Below are 18,977 nucleotides of genomic sequence, written 5' to 3'. Positions count from 1 at the left end.
TAGCTTTTCCTCTTTTTTTTCCACTTTCATTTGTCCAACAACAAGAAGTCGTAATGCACCAACTATTTGAGGTTGACTACATGGATCTTTTCACACCATTGAGTGGACTATTCATCTATACGAGTCCATAAATTTACCCAATTTTTTTGCAATCAAATAAATTTCTTCAATACGACTATAATGATACCCAAGAATCAAGGCAATAGAATGAGCCAAGCCATATTAGTGGTCTTATCTCACCAAAAGAACTTGTAATAGAGCAGCATAAGAGCCAAGTGTTACTGATGATGGCATTGGTTGATGCATTCATTACAAAGATATCCAAGGACCGATTCTATACCTTGTAGACAAATAGTATAAGATTAAACCCTGTACAGCACCTTAATCAACTACTCAGAATTTTCTTTCATGAAAAATCTTAAAACGTTAACTTATTGGAGTAAAACTTAAATACCAATCCATACAGAAACCAGCAAAGTGTTGGACCCATTCAGTTGGTAAGATACTAGACAGTAGACACCATTGTATATCACTAGGAAAAGGATATAAAAAGTGTTTAAAGTGTCAGAATAAGTTAGGATTTTCGTTGCACTAATGGAACATGATCAGTATAAATCTAATACAGACTAGTCAGCATGATCAATGAACCAGCATTCAAATGGATAGTTGGGAGGGCCTGCTAACTTTCCCTTCTCTTAGTTTTTCATTTCCTAACAAATTATTTACATATCAGACGGTCTTTAATATATTATACCTGAAAGAAACTATGATCATATATTGATGAATGCTTCTAAAAGTAGTAGGAAAACCTTGCAAAACCCCGGTAGTGAATTTTGCTGAGTACAAGCATAGTTACGTAGTCAAATTAGAGGCACAAACTATCTAAAGTCATTATGCCACTAAGAGCAAGCATAACAAAGAAAGCAGTCTAGATTTCATGCATAAGGTTCAATGTAGGAGTGAATCTGCATTCAATATAACCAAGTATGCCATGAAAAATTACGGACAGCAATTGAAATCTCACCACTATTTCAAAACACCAAGCAAATGAACAAATAAAGGGTAAAAGACCAGAATACAATAAATAATCATTTGATTCACAGTTCAAAATAAGCCCCTAAGTATCGAATAAATAGATAGCCATCCCCAGCACAATTTAGAAAAAAAACGAAATGTTACCTGTGAAGAGTATAGAGATTACGAACCCTCCTGTCTGCTTCTGGAGAAAGATATTTGCCATTGTCACTATCGAGGTCTAGCTGAAGTGGGAACTCATAACGGTCATTTATCTGTGTTCCAAGGAATGACCGGTTAAGATATGAAAGTCCAGATCCATGAACAATAATAGATAAGTTTATAACACAGCAGCAAAGACAAAGTTGGGCCACCATGAAAGATATATATTTATCATCTCCAGATCCCAAATTGGCAGAAACCTCATACATTGAGCCACCTTTTCTCTTAACCAAAGACAAATGCTCAAAGCATTTCTTATAATTGTTCCAAAAGCACAGCTGATCAAACATTGTTATGTGTAGCCACTGGGAACAAATCTTTTAGTAGGTTCAGATACTCATGGGCTCATGACAGTATTTACACAAATGTAGAAAAACAAAAGAAGATGGAAGATATTAGAGATAAACAGCAACAACAACATTAACAACAACAAACAACAAGATGAAAAGTCCCAATGATATCAGAGATAAACAAGGCCTAGATACCAGAGAGAAAAGGAGGAAGGAGGAGGAAGAGGAAGGAAGAATAGGAGGTGATGGAGGAAGAAGGAAGAGGACAAAGAAAGTGGAAGAGGAAGCAGAAGAAAGAAAAAGAAAAAGAGGAAGGAAGAAGAAGAGAAGGCGGTGGAGGAAGAGGAGGTGGAAGAGGAAGCATACATGAAAAGACGAAAAGAGATTGGCAACATGGCGGGTGGCAGAGGCAAGCAGCAGTGGACTTACAAAATCACATGGTGGGTGATGGGAGAAGAGGGCTTATCACGAGCCCTATTTGAACCCTGCAATTTTTTCTTATAATTTGATCAAATCGAACCATCTGAAATAGAAGCAATCCGCACACTGGTTCATGCCCAGACCAGTAAATATCAATCGGTTAGTCAGATGGAAATTGCAATCCTTGGTTTTGACCATAAAAACCAGATGGTATGCTTGATATAGTAATCGTATCAAGCAATAAGCCCTCTTTTGAACCTGACCGAATGAAACTTCCTTATCTACGTGCCAGAACATGGTTAGACCACCACTCGATGTTGATCTAGTTCGACCAGTTTTTCATCCTTGCTTTCATGTAACCAACAAAAGAATTCTAACCCAAATTTAGCTAAAGGTAACAAGTCAGAAGTTGACTTTGCTTAGCAAATTAAAGTCTCTTTTAACCAATAAAAAGGCATCATTAAACATCAAGGAAACAAGACAAGAAAAGGGTCAAGGGAACAAGTACTGATGTCGAAATGCATAGCTCAAACCGGTGCAATATCATTCATTTTAACTTTTTAAATATTTTATTCAATTGTATTGGGCAATATAGGTGGCCTACCACAACCATTTTGGTGCTGTAGGTTACTGAAACCAGTATCAGATCAGCATTTAAATATTTGGTTCCAAGAAAACATTATCTAAAACAAACTGCAATGGCTGCTCTGTGAGAAGAACTTCTGCAGCATTAGAGTGTCACTGACCTTCACCATTGTATCCCGCATGAAATCGTATTCAAAACGCTTGAGCTGGAGTTGCAAAACAGGGGGGAAATCAATAAATAGAACACCTTTCTTAGCATCCTGAAAGAATCACAATGACATAATCACATTAAGTGTTTGCAACAGATTATATGGTCAAAAGACTCAAAACTACACTTCACCTATTAAAAAAGCAGGAGAAATATAATATTATGTTTAAGAATGATTTGAACTTAATATTTATAGATGAATACAAGGTGAGGCAACAAAAATGATAGACAAAGGTTAAACTAAAGAAAGATCGTATAACTCATGCATTTACACCTAAAATATAAAGGTTGGACTACACTTCACCTATTGAAAAAGCAGAAGAAATATAAGATTATGTTTAAGAATGATTTGAACTTAATATTTATAGATGAATACAAGGTGAGGCAACAAAAATGATAGACAAAGGTTAAACTAAAGAAAGATCGTATAACTCATGCATTTACACCTAAAATATAAAGGCTGGTTTATGAATTCACCAGAAGAATTGCATTTTGGTTCAACATACCTGTAAGCCATGATTTTCAGCATGATATTTGTTATCACCCTCCAGCCGCTCGACTTCTACATACTTATCAAATGATGCATAAACATCTCGACAACCCTTTACATCTAACTGTAGGTCTATAAAAAAAATGCAGCAAAGATGGAATTAAACGTAATAAAAGAAATAGCTTGTCCAGAACTTGCATATTAATGGTATGCTACACACCATAGAACGACTCCTTTCTCGTGGATTTGTAGTCAACATTAATGCATTCAATATAGTTCATATGATGTCCCTCAAATAAATGCTGGATTGTGCCCTCAACAACAGTACCCTGAGACGGTGTTGGAAACATGATAATTTGACAAATGGGATAGGCCAATATCAATGCAAGAACTTTTAGGGGAACTTTCAAACCTTCATCTTGTCTTCCAATTTTTCACAAAGAACCCTGTTGAGTTCCTGGACGTCATGTTGCATAAAAGAATCATATGTGTCCCAGCCAAACGACTTTGTCAGCTCTTTTGTAGCAACACTGTTGTCACTGTACTGAAGCTTATAGAACAGGCTCTGCAGAGCCAACGGAATGCTTCCAGATGGCATATCATTCTCTGTTGTTGGCATATGATAAACAGCCTGAAATATGCGAGTCAGTTTCAAACAATTGTTCACTGAACAATTTTATCAAACAGCTAAAAAGCTATTAGTTCTACCTTTCTGAAATATGGAATATGATACAAAGTCTGAAGAAGAGAGTTCATGTAACAAGTAGCTCCTTGGTTCTTAAGACCAACAAAGCCCGTTTCCTTTTTCGAGTCATAACTCCAGTAGTCTACCACCCTACGGACAACAACTTCAGCTTCAATTACACATGTATCATTGACAAGATATCCTCTACTCGGATCATAGAGTTCACTCAGAGACATAAATGAAGTGAATCCCCAGTCACTTTCACGTGAATTAAATTGGTGTTGCGTATCTGCAAAGAGAAAGGACAAATGTAAAGAATAGAGCCAAAACTTCAACAGTCATTCACACACACATATTAGCACAAAAGCAACAAAGAATTCTGCTTCAGAATGTTTCTCATGCACAAAACCAGATAACAAATGTTGTCATCAGAAATTTAATAATCTATCTAATGAATATCACAGGCAGCATTTCCATTGAGCACAAATCTAAAATTCACCACAGATATGTTGATCATATTAGTCATGGCTATACAAAAAGAGAAAGACCATGACAGCCCCATGAGACATACAGCATGTACAATTCACAAACATCAAACGAAAGGTTTCCTTAACCTACAAGGGGAAAAGTTTATCTCATACTCAAAGTTCACACTTACAAATTGGATGTCTCAACAAGGGATCAATGTTGGTCAAAGTCGATGTCAACCTTTTCAGAGGCTAAAATGCTAATTACAATATCTGTTAACCTTTTCTTAAATTGCCATTCTGGATATCATTTTATTAAAACTACATCCCTAATAGTGTTTTAGCTTTGCTTCATGTTGTGCAAATTTTGAATTCAAATGGTATAAGAAGTTCCAGTTTTAATTGGGATAGGGTATTATCATTTAGTAAAGAAAAGAAATTTTCCAACATTGCACTGGTGCCAAATTCATGTCACAGATATAGTGACTATTCACCATTACATGGCCTTGCTCATTTATACAACAATATATCCACATAAGACATTTAAAACTTCTTATGAAATTAACTTCTAATGTTTTAGGTTCTCAAACATCACAACATAAGCAACATAATGAGTTACTAAATATTCTTCTCTTACATGTCCTCATATCTCCATTTTGTTTCCTCTCTGGGGTACCCACTTAGATGCATTCCATTTCCAATTGTTGTGTCCATCCCCATGTTAAACTACATGCTGTAACGAAGTAATAAAAAACTGTATTGACAGAAGAAGTGTGAAACCTTTTCTTATTGTGTACTTGCTGTGAATTTGATTAACGACGGCGAGTGCAAACTGTGCATATCTACTCCAACCATATGGCAAAGTGGCTGAATCAGCAACATCCAGGTATATGGACAAGTGGTCTACATTATTTCCCTTGGGGAAAATTAGCACCCGCCTGTAAGAATATAAGCGAGCATTTGCACTTAACATCATTTGAATCCATGCACCAACTAAATGAAAAGAATCATGCACCTCTAAAAACTGAGAAAGAAGAGTAACTAAAGATATCCACTTACCACTTGTATCCTCCGACGTAGAAAATGTCAGAGTAAAGCTTCTTAATGTTCAACCTGGAGAAGTTCTCGATGGTCCATCTAAATTTGAACGAAGGTGGATCCTCCACTTGCTGACTCTCCGGCGCGGTGCCCATCTCATTCGGTATAACTAGCGGGAAAAAGGAATGCAAAGCAGAAGAACAAAGTATAATCAAAACCCTAAATAAACCATCGAGCGCACAAGATCACAAATCAAGGGCTACACTTTCCAATCAATCGAGAATCACGAAGAGCGAATACCTTCCATGGGCTGGGGTCCCTCGGGGAACTCTTGGTGCGGGACCAGCATCTCCTCGTCCTCCTGCTGCAAAAATAGAGGCACAAAGATCAGCGCTCAGATCCAGCAAAAACCACACCGCTGCGATCGACAGAACACCCTAGAAGCAACAGTGAGGGTCAATGGATGTCCCAATTCGACCACCGATTCGTGGGGCTCCGGCTCCACTCCGAACCCTAAAACCGACGTGAACGGCACTAGGGCAAACGGGATCTAGGGGCGAGAGCGAAGCGCCTCCTCGAGATAACCAATCGATAACTACGGCGACGAATGAGGAGAGAGGTGGAGATTGGGGGAGAAGACGTACGTCGAGAGGGGGCGGAGTCATCATAGTCATGGGTGGGTGGTGGTGGCGGCAGCGGCAAGCGGCGGCGGAGGCTCGATCCGGGGCGGAAGATCGCCGGCGAAACGATGGAATTACGAGGGAATAGAGAGAGAGAGAGAGAGAGAGAGAGAGAGAGAGTAGGTACAGGCGACGGCCGACGGGTTTTATTTCTCGTGGAGGATAACAAAGGAGTTCCATGTGGAGCCCCCGATTTCGGCCAACAAAGGTCAAGGTGCGCGTTTGGGTGAAACAGGCGGTGCGCGAAAACGCTTCAGAATGGAAAGCTTCAGCGCGCGGCGCGACGCGATGAACACAGACCCGGCAGTTTTCGCTGGCTGAGGTCGTGGGGCCCTCTATCTTCTGTGGGGCCCACCGTCGGTATGAGTTGTGTCAACATTCGGGGAGGTTTCGAAATCCATCTAATGGCTCCTTACAAATTCTTTTGATTTGAGGTGTTTTAATAATCATTAATTAACATTTACTCCTTATGATTCTTTATAAAAAAAAATTAATTATTAATTTTAAATTGTATGCATGTTAAACAAATTTTTTTAGTCTCTAGAAAGATAAATTTATCTAATCTTTTTCTAACAACTTAAAGTTTTGATATTTACATGGATAATATGTCTAATGTACTCTTAAAAGCTCCTTTTGATTTGAGATATTTTAATCATTATTTTTTTATTTCTTTATTTTTTTGATAATAAACTCTTAAATTATTACTTTTTAATTGTATGAATGCTAAACAAATTCTTTTTTTTGTTTCTAGAAAGATAACATTATAAAATATTTTTCTAACAACTTAAAGCTTTAAGATTGACATAGGCAATCCATCTAATATCCCCTTAAAAGCTCCTTCTGATTTAAGTTATTTTAAAATTAATTAATTATTTTTTTTGCTTCTCTCTTTTTTTGTTAAATCCCCTCTAAATCATACATTTTCAATTGTATGTATGCTAAAAAAAATATTGGTCCCTCGAAAGATAACTTTATCCGATCTTTTTCCAACAACTTAAAGCTTTTAGATTTACATGGACAATTTATCTGATATCCCTAAAAGCTCCATTTGCTTTATCCAATATTTTTATAACAACTTAATGCATTGAAATTTACGTAGACAATCTGTTTGATGTCTCTTAAAAACTCCATTTGATTTTAAGGTATTTTAATAAAAATTAATTTTTTTTTGCTATTTTTTGAAAAAAAAATTAAAATAATTCATTTTCAATCGTTTGAATGCTAATTAAACTTTTTTTATCTCTAAAAAGGGAATTTTATCCAATCTTTTTCTAACAACTTGATGTTTTTATATTTACATGGACAATATGTTTAATGTCCCCTTAAAAGCTCTTTTTGTTTGAGATATTTTAATAATAATCATTTTTTTTTTTGCTTCTCCTGATTTTTGGATGAAAAAACTCTTAAATCATTAAGTTTTAATTTTATGCAGGCTAAACAATCTTTTTTGGTCTCTACAAATGATAACTTTATCCATTTTTTTTCTAGCAAATTAAGACTTTGAGACTTACATGGACAATCTATCTAATGTTCCTTAAAAGCTTTGTTTTATTTGTGGTATTTTGATAATATTTTTTTTTTTTTACTTCTCCTTTTTTAATGAAAAATTCTTAAATCATTAATTTTCAATTATATGCATGCTAAACAAACCTTTTTTGTCTTTAGAAAGATAACTTTATCCACTTTTTTTCTAACAATTTAAAGCTTTCATATTTATAAGGTCAATTTATTTGTCCTCTTAGAAGCTTCCTTTGATTTGAGATATTTTAATAATTATTATTTTTTATTTATATTATTTTTTTATGAAAAAATCTTAAATCATTAATTTTTAATTGTATTCCTACCAAATAAATTTTTTTGGTATCTAAATAGCTTTATTAAATATTTCTCTAATAATTTAAAGCTTTAATGTTAGATTCATGTGGACAATCAGTCTAATACATTTTGGAGTAACTTATAAAAGATATGATGCATATTTAGATTAATATTATTAATATTATTTTACTTAATTAAAATTATTTGTATCTGTTGGCCTCATTATATTTATGTTTATATATATTATAGTTAAATATAATAATATTATTATATTAACAAAAATAAATTATAAAAGTTATTATATATTATATTAGAAAATACTAACAGTATTATGATATATAGAAAGGATGCGAGGTTATGCATTTGTATCGATGGACCTTTCGTCGCTCTACATCTACATCGACATTGATGTAGATGTTGAGTGGCTCTTTTTTTGCTTGGTAACTACGTCAATGTTTACACATATGCAAAGCAGCGTCGCTCGACATCTATATTGACGACTATTTCATCACTCTACATTGTTATTGGCGTTGATGCAGATATCGAGCGATCCTGTCATTGCTCAATAACTACGTTGATGTTGACGTAGATGCAGAGTTGCCCTCACCTCTCCCCATCACTCTTTTCATCCATAACACTCATCTATGGCCCCCAACAATATCGTCGTTCACCATCACAACCAACTAGAATGTTAAAATTATTTTTTTACTATTTATTTTCATATTTTCGTCGATAAAATCGATGATATTATGGTACGTAAATCTACATGTTTACTTTTATAATAATAGGAATGTCAATATAACTTTTAAAGCACAGAGATCGGGCTGCTAAAGGTAAATAACTAAATGAGATAATATATAATTAGCTCTAATTATCATCATAAATCATTTGTCCTCATCTATAAAATAACAAGAATTATAGGAATAAAATATTATGTATTAAGATTATAGATCTATTCTCAATTTCCCTTAATACTTATTTCATCACTAACAGGGGAATCATGTGAAGGAAAAAAAAAGGAAGAAAAAAAATGAAAAATTCTTCTTACAAATCGATATTGATGTAGGTTTTGGATTCGACAATGATGTGTTTGTAAATCAGATAAAAATTTTCTGAATAATATCGAAAGACATGTATCGTAAATTTTATCTATCGTTATTTGATTTTAGTTTATGACATTAAAATTTTTCGTATAATAATATCATAACTATAGTTTTATGCCAACACTGTCTCATTATTATTATTGTTATGCTTTTATTTTAAATGCATCTTCACATTTTCTTTATTGACTCACAAGTAATTATTGGGGTGACTAAGATGAAAGAAAAATAAACGTAAATCAAAATGTGTTTTCTGACACAAGTTAAAATTTTATGGAAATATGTTCGAATAGATGTGTTAAGATGGCACGAGGACATGTTTGTTGCATTCTACTAACACTTGGCATGAGTCTCAGATATCATGCAGTCCAAATGATCTGTCTATATAGATAAAACTTAGGAACCAGATGTGAGTAAGATACTTGCATTTGAATCTGTAAGTGATTTGACATTAAAATATTTTCTAATTGTTTTACACAATTTTTTTGTTAATCATATTTTTTATATTGAAATGAAATGTGAAATAAATAAATAAATGCACATGATGATTAATAGGCAAACCAAACTTTGAATAGTATTATTGAAAATACATGTGAAATATGTTGTGAGATTGAAGTTTACTTTCCCTTTTTTTCCTAATAGCATTTTTGTGGCAATACCAACAGGAAGAAATTATTAACAGACAAAAATATGTAGACAATTAATGATCCAAATATTTGATACTATTTATAAACCAATATACTAAAATTTTAAGCTATTTAAGCAATCATTGCAAGTTCAACTCAATTGTGCTTGCTTTGCTTGAGGTAATCAAAGAAAAGAAAAAGAAATCAGGGACATATTAATCAAAAGGTTCTTGAGCTTAAGATTAAAAACAAGAATAACAACTGCCACCATCTCATTTCGTTGTAAATCTTAACATACCTGCTGGCTTTCAAACACGGGGAAGTCCACAAGACAACAACGTCAAAATTTCTCAAAAAAATAGACAAGAAATGGAAATACTAATAGAACATAAACCTGATTTCGACAACAACAGGATCAACGCAGGCGCCGTAGACGAAAATTATTGAGAAAAAAATTAGAGAAATTCTTCTTTGGATTAGGAACATTGGTTGTCTCACTTGGTGCTGGCGAGTTGAGTGCGAAGAAGCTTGGCTGCAGCAACCATGTTGGTAAGAGCAGGCTTGACTTCGGCGTATTTGCGGGTTTTGAGCCCACAGTCAGGGTTAACCCAGAGAATGTTGGTCTCAAGAACAGCAAGCATCTTGTTGATGCGGTCAGCAATCTCTTCTGTCGATGGTATTCTTGGAGAGTGGATGTCATACACACCCGGACCAATGCCAGCACCATACTTCACTCCCTCACGGAATACAGAGAGGAGCTTCTCATCAGAACGCGAGTTCTCAATCGTAATGACATCAGCATCCATGTTGATGATGGAGTGGATGATGTCGTTGAAGTTGGAGTAACACATGTGGGTGTGAATCTGTACGAGAAAGTGTTGTTAGACAAGATGGTCCAGTCATCCAAATGAAGATATCTCAGATTAAAACAAATCTCTAAGCATACTTGAGTTGTGTCTTGGACACCACAGTTGGTGATCCTAAAGGAGTGGACAGCCCAATCCAAATAGAAAGCCTGCTCCGACTTGCGAAGGGGAAGGCCTTCTCGTAAAGCTGCTTCATCTATCTGGATAACCTGCAGATTAGCAACGGAAGAACCATAAGTTTTGTGGTAGGCGGAAAAGTGAGGTAATTGTTTGTGAATTACAGGTCATGGGGAGTAAATATTAGTTGCTGCTATGTGTTCTCTTTTGCAAATTAAATATGGTACAAAAAGGAATCATGAAGCACATAGAAGCTATATTTTTTTAGGACAGAAACAAGTAATGTTAGCAAAGCCCAATTTATCTTCACCTAAACTCCAAGAAAGGGTCTCTTACTCATCAACGCCTTACATTAGTACTTGATTTTTGTGTGCATGTGTTACACATGGATGGTAAATAACCATGCAGGACTAGAGGGAATTTATATCGATTGTCACTCGAGGCATGGAAATGCTGAAGAGAGATGGAGTTGTTTACACAGATTATCAACTATTTAAACTTGTATCGGATGGCTATGATCAAACAAATTGACTTGATAATTTCATAAAACAACTAAAACCAGACAAAATAATTATTGTGTTTTACCAAGTCCAGTCAAATTCAAGTTTTGGCCCAGAAACATCTATCTTCCAATCTTTTCTCTATTAAAACCCCTTAATGCAAAAGTTCAAAACCATAATTTCAAGAAAATCTGTCAAGAAATTAAACACTTACCTGAATACCAGCAGCTTCCAAATCCTCGACTTCTTTCTTGATAGCAAGGGCAATCTGATAGCATGTCTCAAACCTGGTGGCAAGCACAAAATATTATGAGATTTTGATTAACAGAACATAGGCAATCTTCTCCAAAATTTCAAGCATATCTCTAGCAAACAATCCTGCTCACCTTGGTTGGTCATTCCTGACAAATGACCAATTAAGAATTGTTACAGGGCCGGTCAACATTCCCTTCATTGGTCGAGCAGTCATACTCTGAGCCATCTTAGACCAGAAAACAGTCATGGCCTTGGGACGACTGACATCACCATAAATGATGGGAGGCTTAACACAACGAGACCCATAAGATTGCACCCAACCATTGACGGTGAAAGCAAAGCCTGATAACTGCTCCCCAAAGTATTCAACCATGTCGTTTCTCTGGTAGTAAAAAGAAGCAAGATTTTGCTTAGCAATGAACCAGATCTTAAAAACTAGAAAATTGTGTTCTTGATTAAGAGAACCGATACTACAAGTCTATATTGTGCAGTAATTTCAGTCATCTTTAAATGCTGCTCTAGGACATCTTCATATCTTCTTAACTAGCTAATGTTCCCTACACGCTCACCTCGGGCTCTCCATGGACCAGGACATCGATGTCAAGTTCTTCTTGGAGCTTGACAACTTTGCTGATTTCCTCTTTGATGGCCTTCACATACTCCTCCTCAGAAATTCTGCAAATATACATGATGATGAATACAAGAATAATACAGGAGCCAGAGATTGCAACAAAACTGGAAATATATCAGAGAACACCTACTTATTTGCCTTGTATTCACGTCGGACTCTTCGAAGATCCATTGTCTGTGGGAATGAACCAATTGTGGTCGTAGGAAGAATTGGTAGGTTCAACTTCTTCTGTTGTGCATCCAGTCTGGCACTAACATTTGTAGCTCTGCGATGGTCGGAACCCTTCAAAGCAGCAGCCTGCAAGGCAATGCCACCATTAAAATGTTAAACCATTCTAAGAAACCATAAATAACCTAAAATATATAATACTCACAGCCTTTTGAACTTCTTCATTGGTCACCCTAGGAGATGACTTTCTTGAAGCTTGAGCGGCAGCATTTGCTGAGAAGAAAGCCTGCATACACAAACCAACAGCCAGACCATGTAAAAACCTAAATGGCTCTGTCATGCACAAAGGCTTCAACTAATGTCTCATCTAACATCCAAAGTTGTGACAAGGGATTTAGCGAAGGAGTTGATTATGCAAGTCAGGAAATTGTTATGGCTCTATAAGCTGTGAAAAGAAGACAGTTGGAACAATTGGCATTTATAAGTACCTCATCTTTCTGGCCAGCCAATGCTTTAGCCAGCGCATTAACTTCAACCACTTTCTGTGCGGCAAAAGCGAGCCATGACTTAATCTCACTATCCAACTTTGTTTCATTGACAAGGTCAACAGCAGTGTGCATGAGTGAGCATGACGTCGAGACAACAAGCTTGTCTACAGACACCAGCATATGCCATCAGGAGCAACTCAGAATAACTCTAGCTGGAAAGAAATAGAAGAAATAAATAATATATACCTTTTCCAACAATGGCCTCAAGAGTCTCAAGTGTACTGATAGAGGATGCAAGATCATTTGCCCAGATGTTTCTTCCATCCACAACTCCAGCAAAAAGATACTTGCCAGCAGGGAAGCCTGCACTTTTGACCAAGTCAAGTGTCTTGGTGCCACGTACGAGATCAAATCCAAAGCCTGAGATGCTCTTCAAGGCAGTGATGGTCCTGAAAAAGCAAAGAATGATGAACTGCAATAATTATGCAATATGGTAAATTAACAAAAAAAAAGAACAAACTAACTTGTATGCTTCTGGAGGGACATCTGCGAAATAAGTCTCTGCAAGCACATTCAAGCCAGACAATGAAGATTCCAGTTCTGTATAGGCCTTTGTAAATGCTTCCAATTGGTGAGACTCGAGATCCATTACAAGGGTTGGTTCATCAAACTGAATCCATGAAGCACCAGCTGCCTTCAGCTCAGCAATAACTTCCCTGTTTATGGTGATGTTATAAATATACAACTAAAGAATAAATAAGGAAAAAAATCAAACAAGTGGCTTAGAAGCATATTATGGATCCATACTTGTAAATCGGCAGAATACTTCCAAGAAGTGAAAGAGGAGAAAATGATTTCTCAACACCTTTAGCAGGCTTTGAGAGCAACACATAAGTCACAGGACCAATAAGCACCGGAACCGTCTCAATTCCAAGCTGCATGAATGGGATATATAACAAGCTTAGCTACCGCTTAAACTGCATCCAGAGTATACAACTAGACACTAAAATTTTGAAGTTACAAATAACTATCTCCAATCACCCAACTACTATAATCACAGGGACTAGGAGTTGTTGGATGAACATGGAAACATTTGCACCTTGACATTTGAACTAGTTCATGCAACATAGAAGAAAGACTAAAAGCCTTTTATGCATATAAGCGCATAAGACAATACTGAGAAATTAATATAACCACAAAACAGTGTGATAAATTACACATCCACATTAATGAATCACTTTATGTTAATTGATTCAGCAAGGTACGCCAGGCTATTGGAAGGCATAACACCACCATCCTTTTTTACATATGTTTGTTTGTTTTTCCAATGATATGATAAATAATGATAGCAATGAGTAAGCGGCAATAGAGAATCATGGAAAGTCTCACATCCTCACATAATTTCTGGATTAAACACTACAGAAATTGGATCTGATAAGAACCAAAATGTCAATTTCAATTTCACCTAACAACTAAAACGAAGGTGAAACATGGCAAACCTTGTTAATTTCAGTAGAAATATGCAATGCCAAAATAGATAAAATCCACAAACACAAGCATAGAAATTGACAAAATAAGTAAAGAAAGAAAAAGAATCCAGTTACATACAGCTTTTGCTTCCTTGTACTCAGACACTGGCTTGTGAGAAGAGTAGGAGAACTTTGTGTTTGGACCCAACTCAGGAACAATGAAGTGACTAAATTAAGAGAATATGTTAGATTGTCAGCAAAAAAAAAAAAATCAAATTACTATAAATTTTAGATGCTGGGAAGCTTGAGATGCTTACTAGTTAGTGTCAAACCACTTGGTCATCTCCATAGCAGGGACAGAGGCATTTCCCCTGGCCATAGAGAAATAGATATCAAACCCAATCTCTCCACCAGTGAAGTTGTACCTCTCTGGAACAGCACCGAGCATTGCGGTGGTATCAAGCACTTGATCATAGTAAGAGAAAGTATTGCTAGGAATATATTTAATCCCAGCATCAGCCATCTGCTTCCATATCGAATGCCTGAGATCAGTTGCAACCTTTTGCAAATCATCAGCGGTGCTCTTTCCATCCCAAAAGGACTCCAATGCAAATTTGAGTTCTCTCTTAGGCCCCATGCGAGGATATCCAACAATGTGAGAAGCCATCTTTCTAAATACACACAGAGAAGAAAATATAATTAATGATAAAGAATCAAATTCATTCATTTAAGGCAAATAACAACAACAAAGAGTACAACAGCAATATTGGATCAATTAAATTCAAGGAAAAACATAGTAGCATTTTTTTTCTTGATCTATATTCCCAAAAAAACCTAAATAAATGTTTAGCTACATCTCATTTTCCATGGATGACAGCTGGATAACCAAATTTCTGTACATGTAAATATTTATGAATGAAACTCTCTACATATTAGGCAAGAGAACCTGTTGTGACTTCATGTGCAGGAAATAAGTGAAAACTCAAAGAAAATTACTTAAATCTGCATAAAAATTGTCCTTCAGAAAGAAGGGTAAAGGCACCATCTTTGACTAATGGACCACTAAGTACCAATATATGCAAATGGTGCAAATTTCTAGGATTGTAAACCATACAAAATTGTCCAAATCATAGGATTGGATACCCTATTACATATGAAGTCATTTTCTCATGCAAAAAGTTGGCAAAAATAAATAATTAAAGAATTCATTGCTTGGTAGAAAATTCAAAAGAAAGGTTATTTGCAGTCATATATAACATAAAAATATAAATAAATTTTAGAGATCGAAAAATGATCAGGACATTTAGAACAATGAGTCACAAAAATTGAAACTCAAAAGTAATAGAGAGACAAAACCACAAGGAAAAATGCTACAGGAGAATAGTGGTAGGCCATTTAGACATTCAAGCTCTGAAAGTAACAGAGACATGAAAACCACAAAGAAAAAAGCTACAAAAAGGTAATGATAGGCCATTTTACTCCTCATAATAAGAGTTATAAAATGATGAGTCAAGTTGCCACTTATCCTAAAATCTTAATCTGAGTGGAAAGAGATGAAGTTGTAATAAACTCTAACAGCCACTAACATGCAGACGACTGAAAAGTTAACAGGCTTGGATGAAAGTGGGAGCTAACGGTGCAAGCAATGGCCCAACTTATATTTAAACTCTAACATCAGTCCACACATGCATGCCCAATGAAAGATCAATGAGCTTGACATATGAACCCAAGTGCAAGATACTGGTTAAGCCAAAGAGCCCAGCTTAGGTTCGAACTCTTAGCATCCCCCTTTATTGCTCGTGGAACACTAATGATCTTTGCGCAGATAACGGAGTTCAAACTCAAGACCTTCTCTGATACTATGATAAGATGATGAGTTCATTACCACTTATCCTAAAAGATTAAGGACAGAACCCAACTTATATTTTAAACTCTTAACAATTTCTTCAAGCAAGTAAATTAAAGATGGAAAAGAAACAAAATTTGTCAGTAGATAGTCGTAAGCAAGCAATGTACTCAGTGAAAACAGTGCAAAACAGATAGGCCAGTCAGATAATGAGAACAATAAACCGTGAATGCAGATCTAGATATCAGAAACAAAACTAAAGCAACTTCAGATCTATAGGAAATCACCACTCTGAAGTAATGGGACATGAATTGGGGGAAAAAGTTCCATATTTTACGCCAAAAGCACCAGATCTACTCATCTTACTCATCAGAAAGCCAAATGAATATAAAAGCTGCGGATCTGACATCTAACATTCACTAAAAAGTAAGATCAAGAGCTTTCCGAATCGGCTCGGAACCAAAACGACAAGCATCACACGGGCAAACCCAGATCTAACAAAAAGTACATCATTATAATCAAGATTCACAACCAAACAAAACAGATCCAAAGCGCATCGAGGATCCAGGACAGGTTTCGATAAAAGCAGTCCACTAAGCAAAAAAAAAAAGGTCAAGAATCCAAATAATGACGCCATAAATCCAGCATCAAGCAACAGAGAGGCACACTGACCGATATAAACTCGAGAAAAGGAAGACGAAACAGCTCTAGATCGGATCTAACCCAGAAAGGAGCTCTCTATGAGTTAAGAAAGACGAATGAAGCGCGAGAAGAAGCCCGTGCGGACGGGCAAGGAGTACAAGGGACTTAACAGAGCCCCAGTGGAGAAGAGAGAGTCGCGGGAGAGGAGAGCTCACCCTGGCGAGCGGCGGAGGAAGCGGTCCCAGAGAACAGCAAGCGAGAGAATGGATGGAAGGGAAGCGCGAGGGTGAGTGGAGATCTGCAGCGGTATTTATGGAGGGAGGCACCGATAACAAAAAGGCCAAAAAACAAAAACAAAAAAACACTTTATATGTTTCGTGTTTATGTGTGATGATTAAAAAATTAACCAAAAAAACGTTTTCCACGCTTTTAATTTTTCACATAAGCCCCTCGATTTGTTATTTTTATGCACTGAGTCCTAAATATGCTTAGATTTGATTGATGAAGTATTATAGGTATATTTATTAATGCTGATAGTAAATCTGTTTATTATATATTCTACTCATACTCATTTCTTTTCTTCCTTTTATTCATAAAAGGCAATCATATATTCTTATTTTTCTTTTAGTTTATGGGTTTGGTGGAGCAAAATGGACTATAATTGAAGAAAACAGAGGAAAGAAGTCATATACATAACCATACGGTGCTAAGATTCATATGAATTATAGAGGCTTTCATATAAACAATAAAATATTATTGACTAATGAGATGGTTGGTTATAGTAGGTGAAGCGGTTGGTGCGACAGTGCCCTATCAATGACTAATGGGTGGAGTGTTGTAGGTGGTGGACAAGCATGTCAAAGCTCTCTTTCTTCTTTTCTTTTCTGATGGTGCATTCCATGTTAATGCTTTTAGATTGGGTGCGGAAGGTTTATTTTAGATGGAGTGCTTGTGATCGTAATGGCTTTTAGATTGGGTGTTAATGATTATAATTGGGTGTGGAAGAATTAATGCAATACTCAGTAACTCTCACGGTCACGTCTCTGAAACCGGACCGGATGGTGAACCGATTCGTGACATCAGCATGACATCATAAATGAATAATAGTTTTCAAAATAAAAATGAAAGCGGAGAAAATTAGAAAATTAAATAAAAAAATATAATTTTTTTATGAAATAATATGATTCTCTTTATTCCATCGGTTCTCAATTTTTTTATTATGATTCGTTTTGTTTTGTTCTCTATATTTCCTATGATGAATTGGATCAGGGTCACTCCTACTCAGATTTCAAACATAATTTGAGCATCCAATGTTATATTTATTTTTTATAAAAAAAATAAATATAAAAATTCTATAGAAATCGATTAAATCATTCAACAAAAATATAGTTGTGAAATATTATTTTATTACAAAAAAAATCATAACATTTGATGACCAAAATATATAATTTGAAATTTATTGGGTTATCTGACAAAAAAAAATCAAAAAAGAAAATAAATCATTATGAAAAGGAATGATAAAGGGAAAACTGATGGCAAAAAAAAAAATAGAGTGACTATATAAAAGCAAGATGATGATAGAGGAAGGGTATGGGCAACATCTTGGATCAATTAGACCCATAATGTCAAATATATTAATCGACTTAATTTATTTTTTCTAATATTACCTATGCCACCTTCTTTTTGAAAAATTAAAACCTTTACTTGGGGAAGCCTACACAAAGTAGAAATTTTTATCCATCAAAAAAGAAGTTTTTTTGGATGATCCAAAGCTGCTGAGTTGGTGAGCAGAAAGTATGAAAGTTCCTGGCTAAGAGAGCCCCACTCATCCGGAGGAGTATGGACTTAGTCACTGCATTTAGATTGGCAATCTCAATTAGCTTAGGTATACCAACCATGATTGCTACATGTAGCTACTACTTCCTCTTAACTCTATCACATCGAAAGAACACTGGTAGATTTCCAGGGATCCTTGAAGATACTTAATCAGAGTCATTTTTTGAGTCACTGTAAGGGAAGATTTAAGAGTGTCAAAAGCAATATGACTTTGGATCACAAATCGTCAAACAATACCTGTAATCCATGGTGAACTCTTAGGAACATCTCAATCAAGTTAGATGGGTGCTTTGACAATCTGAGCACTCAATGGTTGCACCCTTAATTTCTTCATGGGACCAAATTTGATGTCCATGAGAAGAAAACCTCTACTCATCTTCCAAACGACAATAGATTAGGTGCGAGGGAGCATAAGGAACAAGGCATTATAGCTTGGAAGCTTTTGGTTGTGAGTTGTACATGAGGTAAAGAAATAAGCTTTGTGTATGTTTATTGGATGCAGAAATGAACCATCTGATC

At 35.7% G+C, this 18,977-nt stretch overlaps 2 protein-coding genes across 3 annotated transcripts in view; both read right to left on the bottom strand.

Annotated features, from left to right (window-relative positions):
• LOC135610890 (ubiquitin C-terminal hydrolase 13-like) overlaps positions 1–6,222 on the bottom strand; it is a 28,581-nt gene extending 22,359 nt beyond the window's left edge. For both annotated transcript variants that reach the window (XM_065105907.1, XM_065105908.1), the window contains exons 1-10: positions 6,064–6,222; positions 5,720–5,783; positions 5,441–5,588; positions 5,162–5,319; positions 3,938–4,203; positions 3,642–3,860; positions 3,450–3,558; positions 3,246–3,361; positions 2,693–2,791; positions 1,180–1,289 (exon numbers count right to left, since the gene is read on the bottom strand). In XM_065105907.1, the coding sequence (XP_064961979.1) occupies positions 1,180–1,289; positions 2,693–2,791; positions 3,246–3,361; positions 3,450–3,558; positions 3,642–3,860; positions 3,938–4,203; positions 5,162–5,319; positions 5,441–5,588; positions 5,720–5,783; positions 6,064–6,093 (1,319 nt within the window). In that variant the 5' untranslated portion in view covers positions 6,094–6,222. The remainder of the gene's footprint in view (positions 1–1,179; positions 1,290–2,692; positions 2,792–3,245; positions 3,362–3,449; positions 3,559–3,641; positions 3,861–3,937; positions 4,204–5,161; positions 5,320–5,440; positions 5,589–5,719; positions 5,784–6,063) is intronic.
• A 3,660-nt stretch (positions 6,223–9,882) lies between these two features.
• Positions 9,883–16,945, bottom strand: LOC103982971 (5-methyltetrahydropteroyltriglutamate--homocysteine methyltransferase 2). The gene is made up of 14 exons (XM_009400081.3): positions 16,838–16,945; positions 14,452–14,805; positions 14,274–14,361; positions 13,473–13,600; positions 13,190–13,381; positions 12,912–13,114; positions 12,666–12,829; positions 12,383–12,463; positions 12,140–12,306; positions 11,948–12,053; positions 11,510–11,760; positions 11,338–11,410; positions 10,587–10,715; positions 9,883–10,503 (listed from the first exon to the last, which is right to left on the bottom strand). The coding sequence occupies exons 2-14, from the start codon at positions 14,799–14,801 to the stop codon at positions 10,135–10,137; spliced, it is 2,301 nt and encodes a 766-aa protein (XP_009398356.2). The 5' UTR covers positions 14,802–14,805; positions 16,838–16,945; the 3' UTR covers positions 9,883–10,134.
• Positions 16,946–18,977: the final 2,032 nt, after the last annotated feature.

The sequence above is a fragment of the Musa acuminata genome, chromosome BXJ2-4, assembly GCF_036884655.1.
Source record: "Musa acuminata AAA Group cultivar baxijiao chromosome BXJ2-4, Cavendish_Baxijiao_AAA, whole genome shotgun sequence".
NCBI lineage: Eukaryota > Viridiplantae > Streptophyta > Magnoliopsida > Zingiberales > Musaceae > Musa > Musa acuminata.
This window is presented reverse-complemented; position numbering and strand designations above follow the sequence as displayed.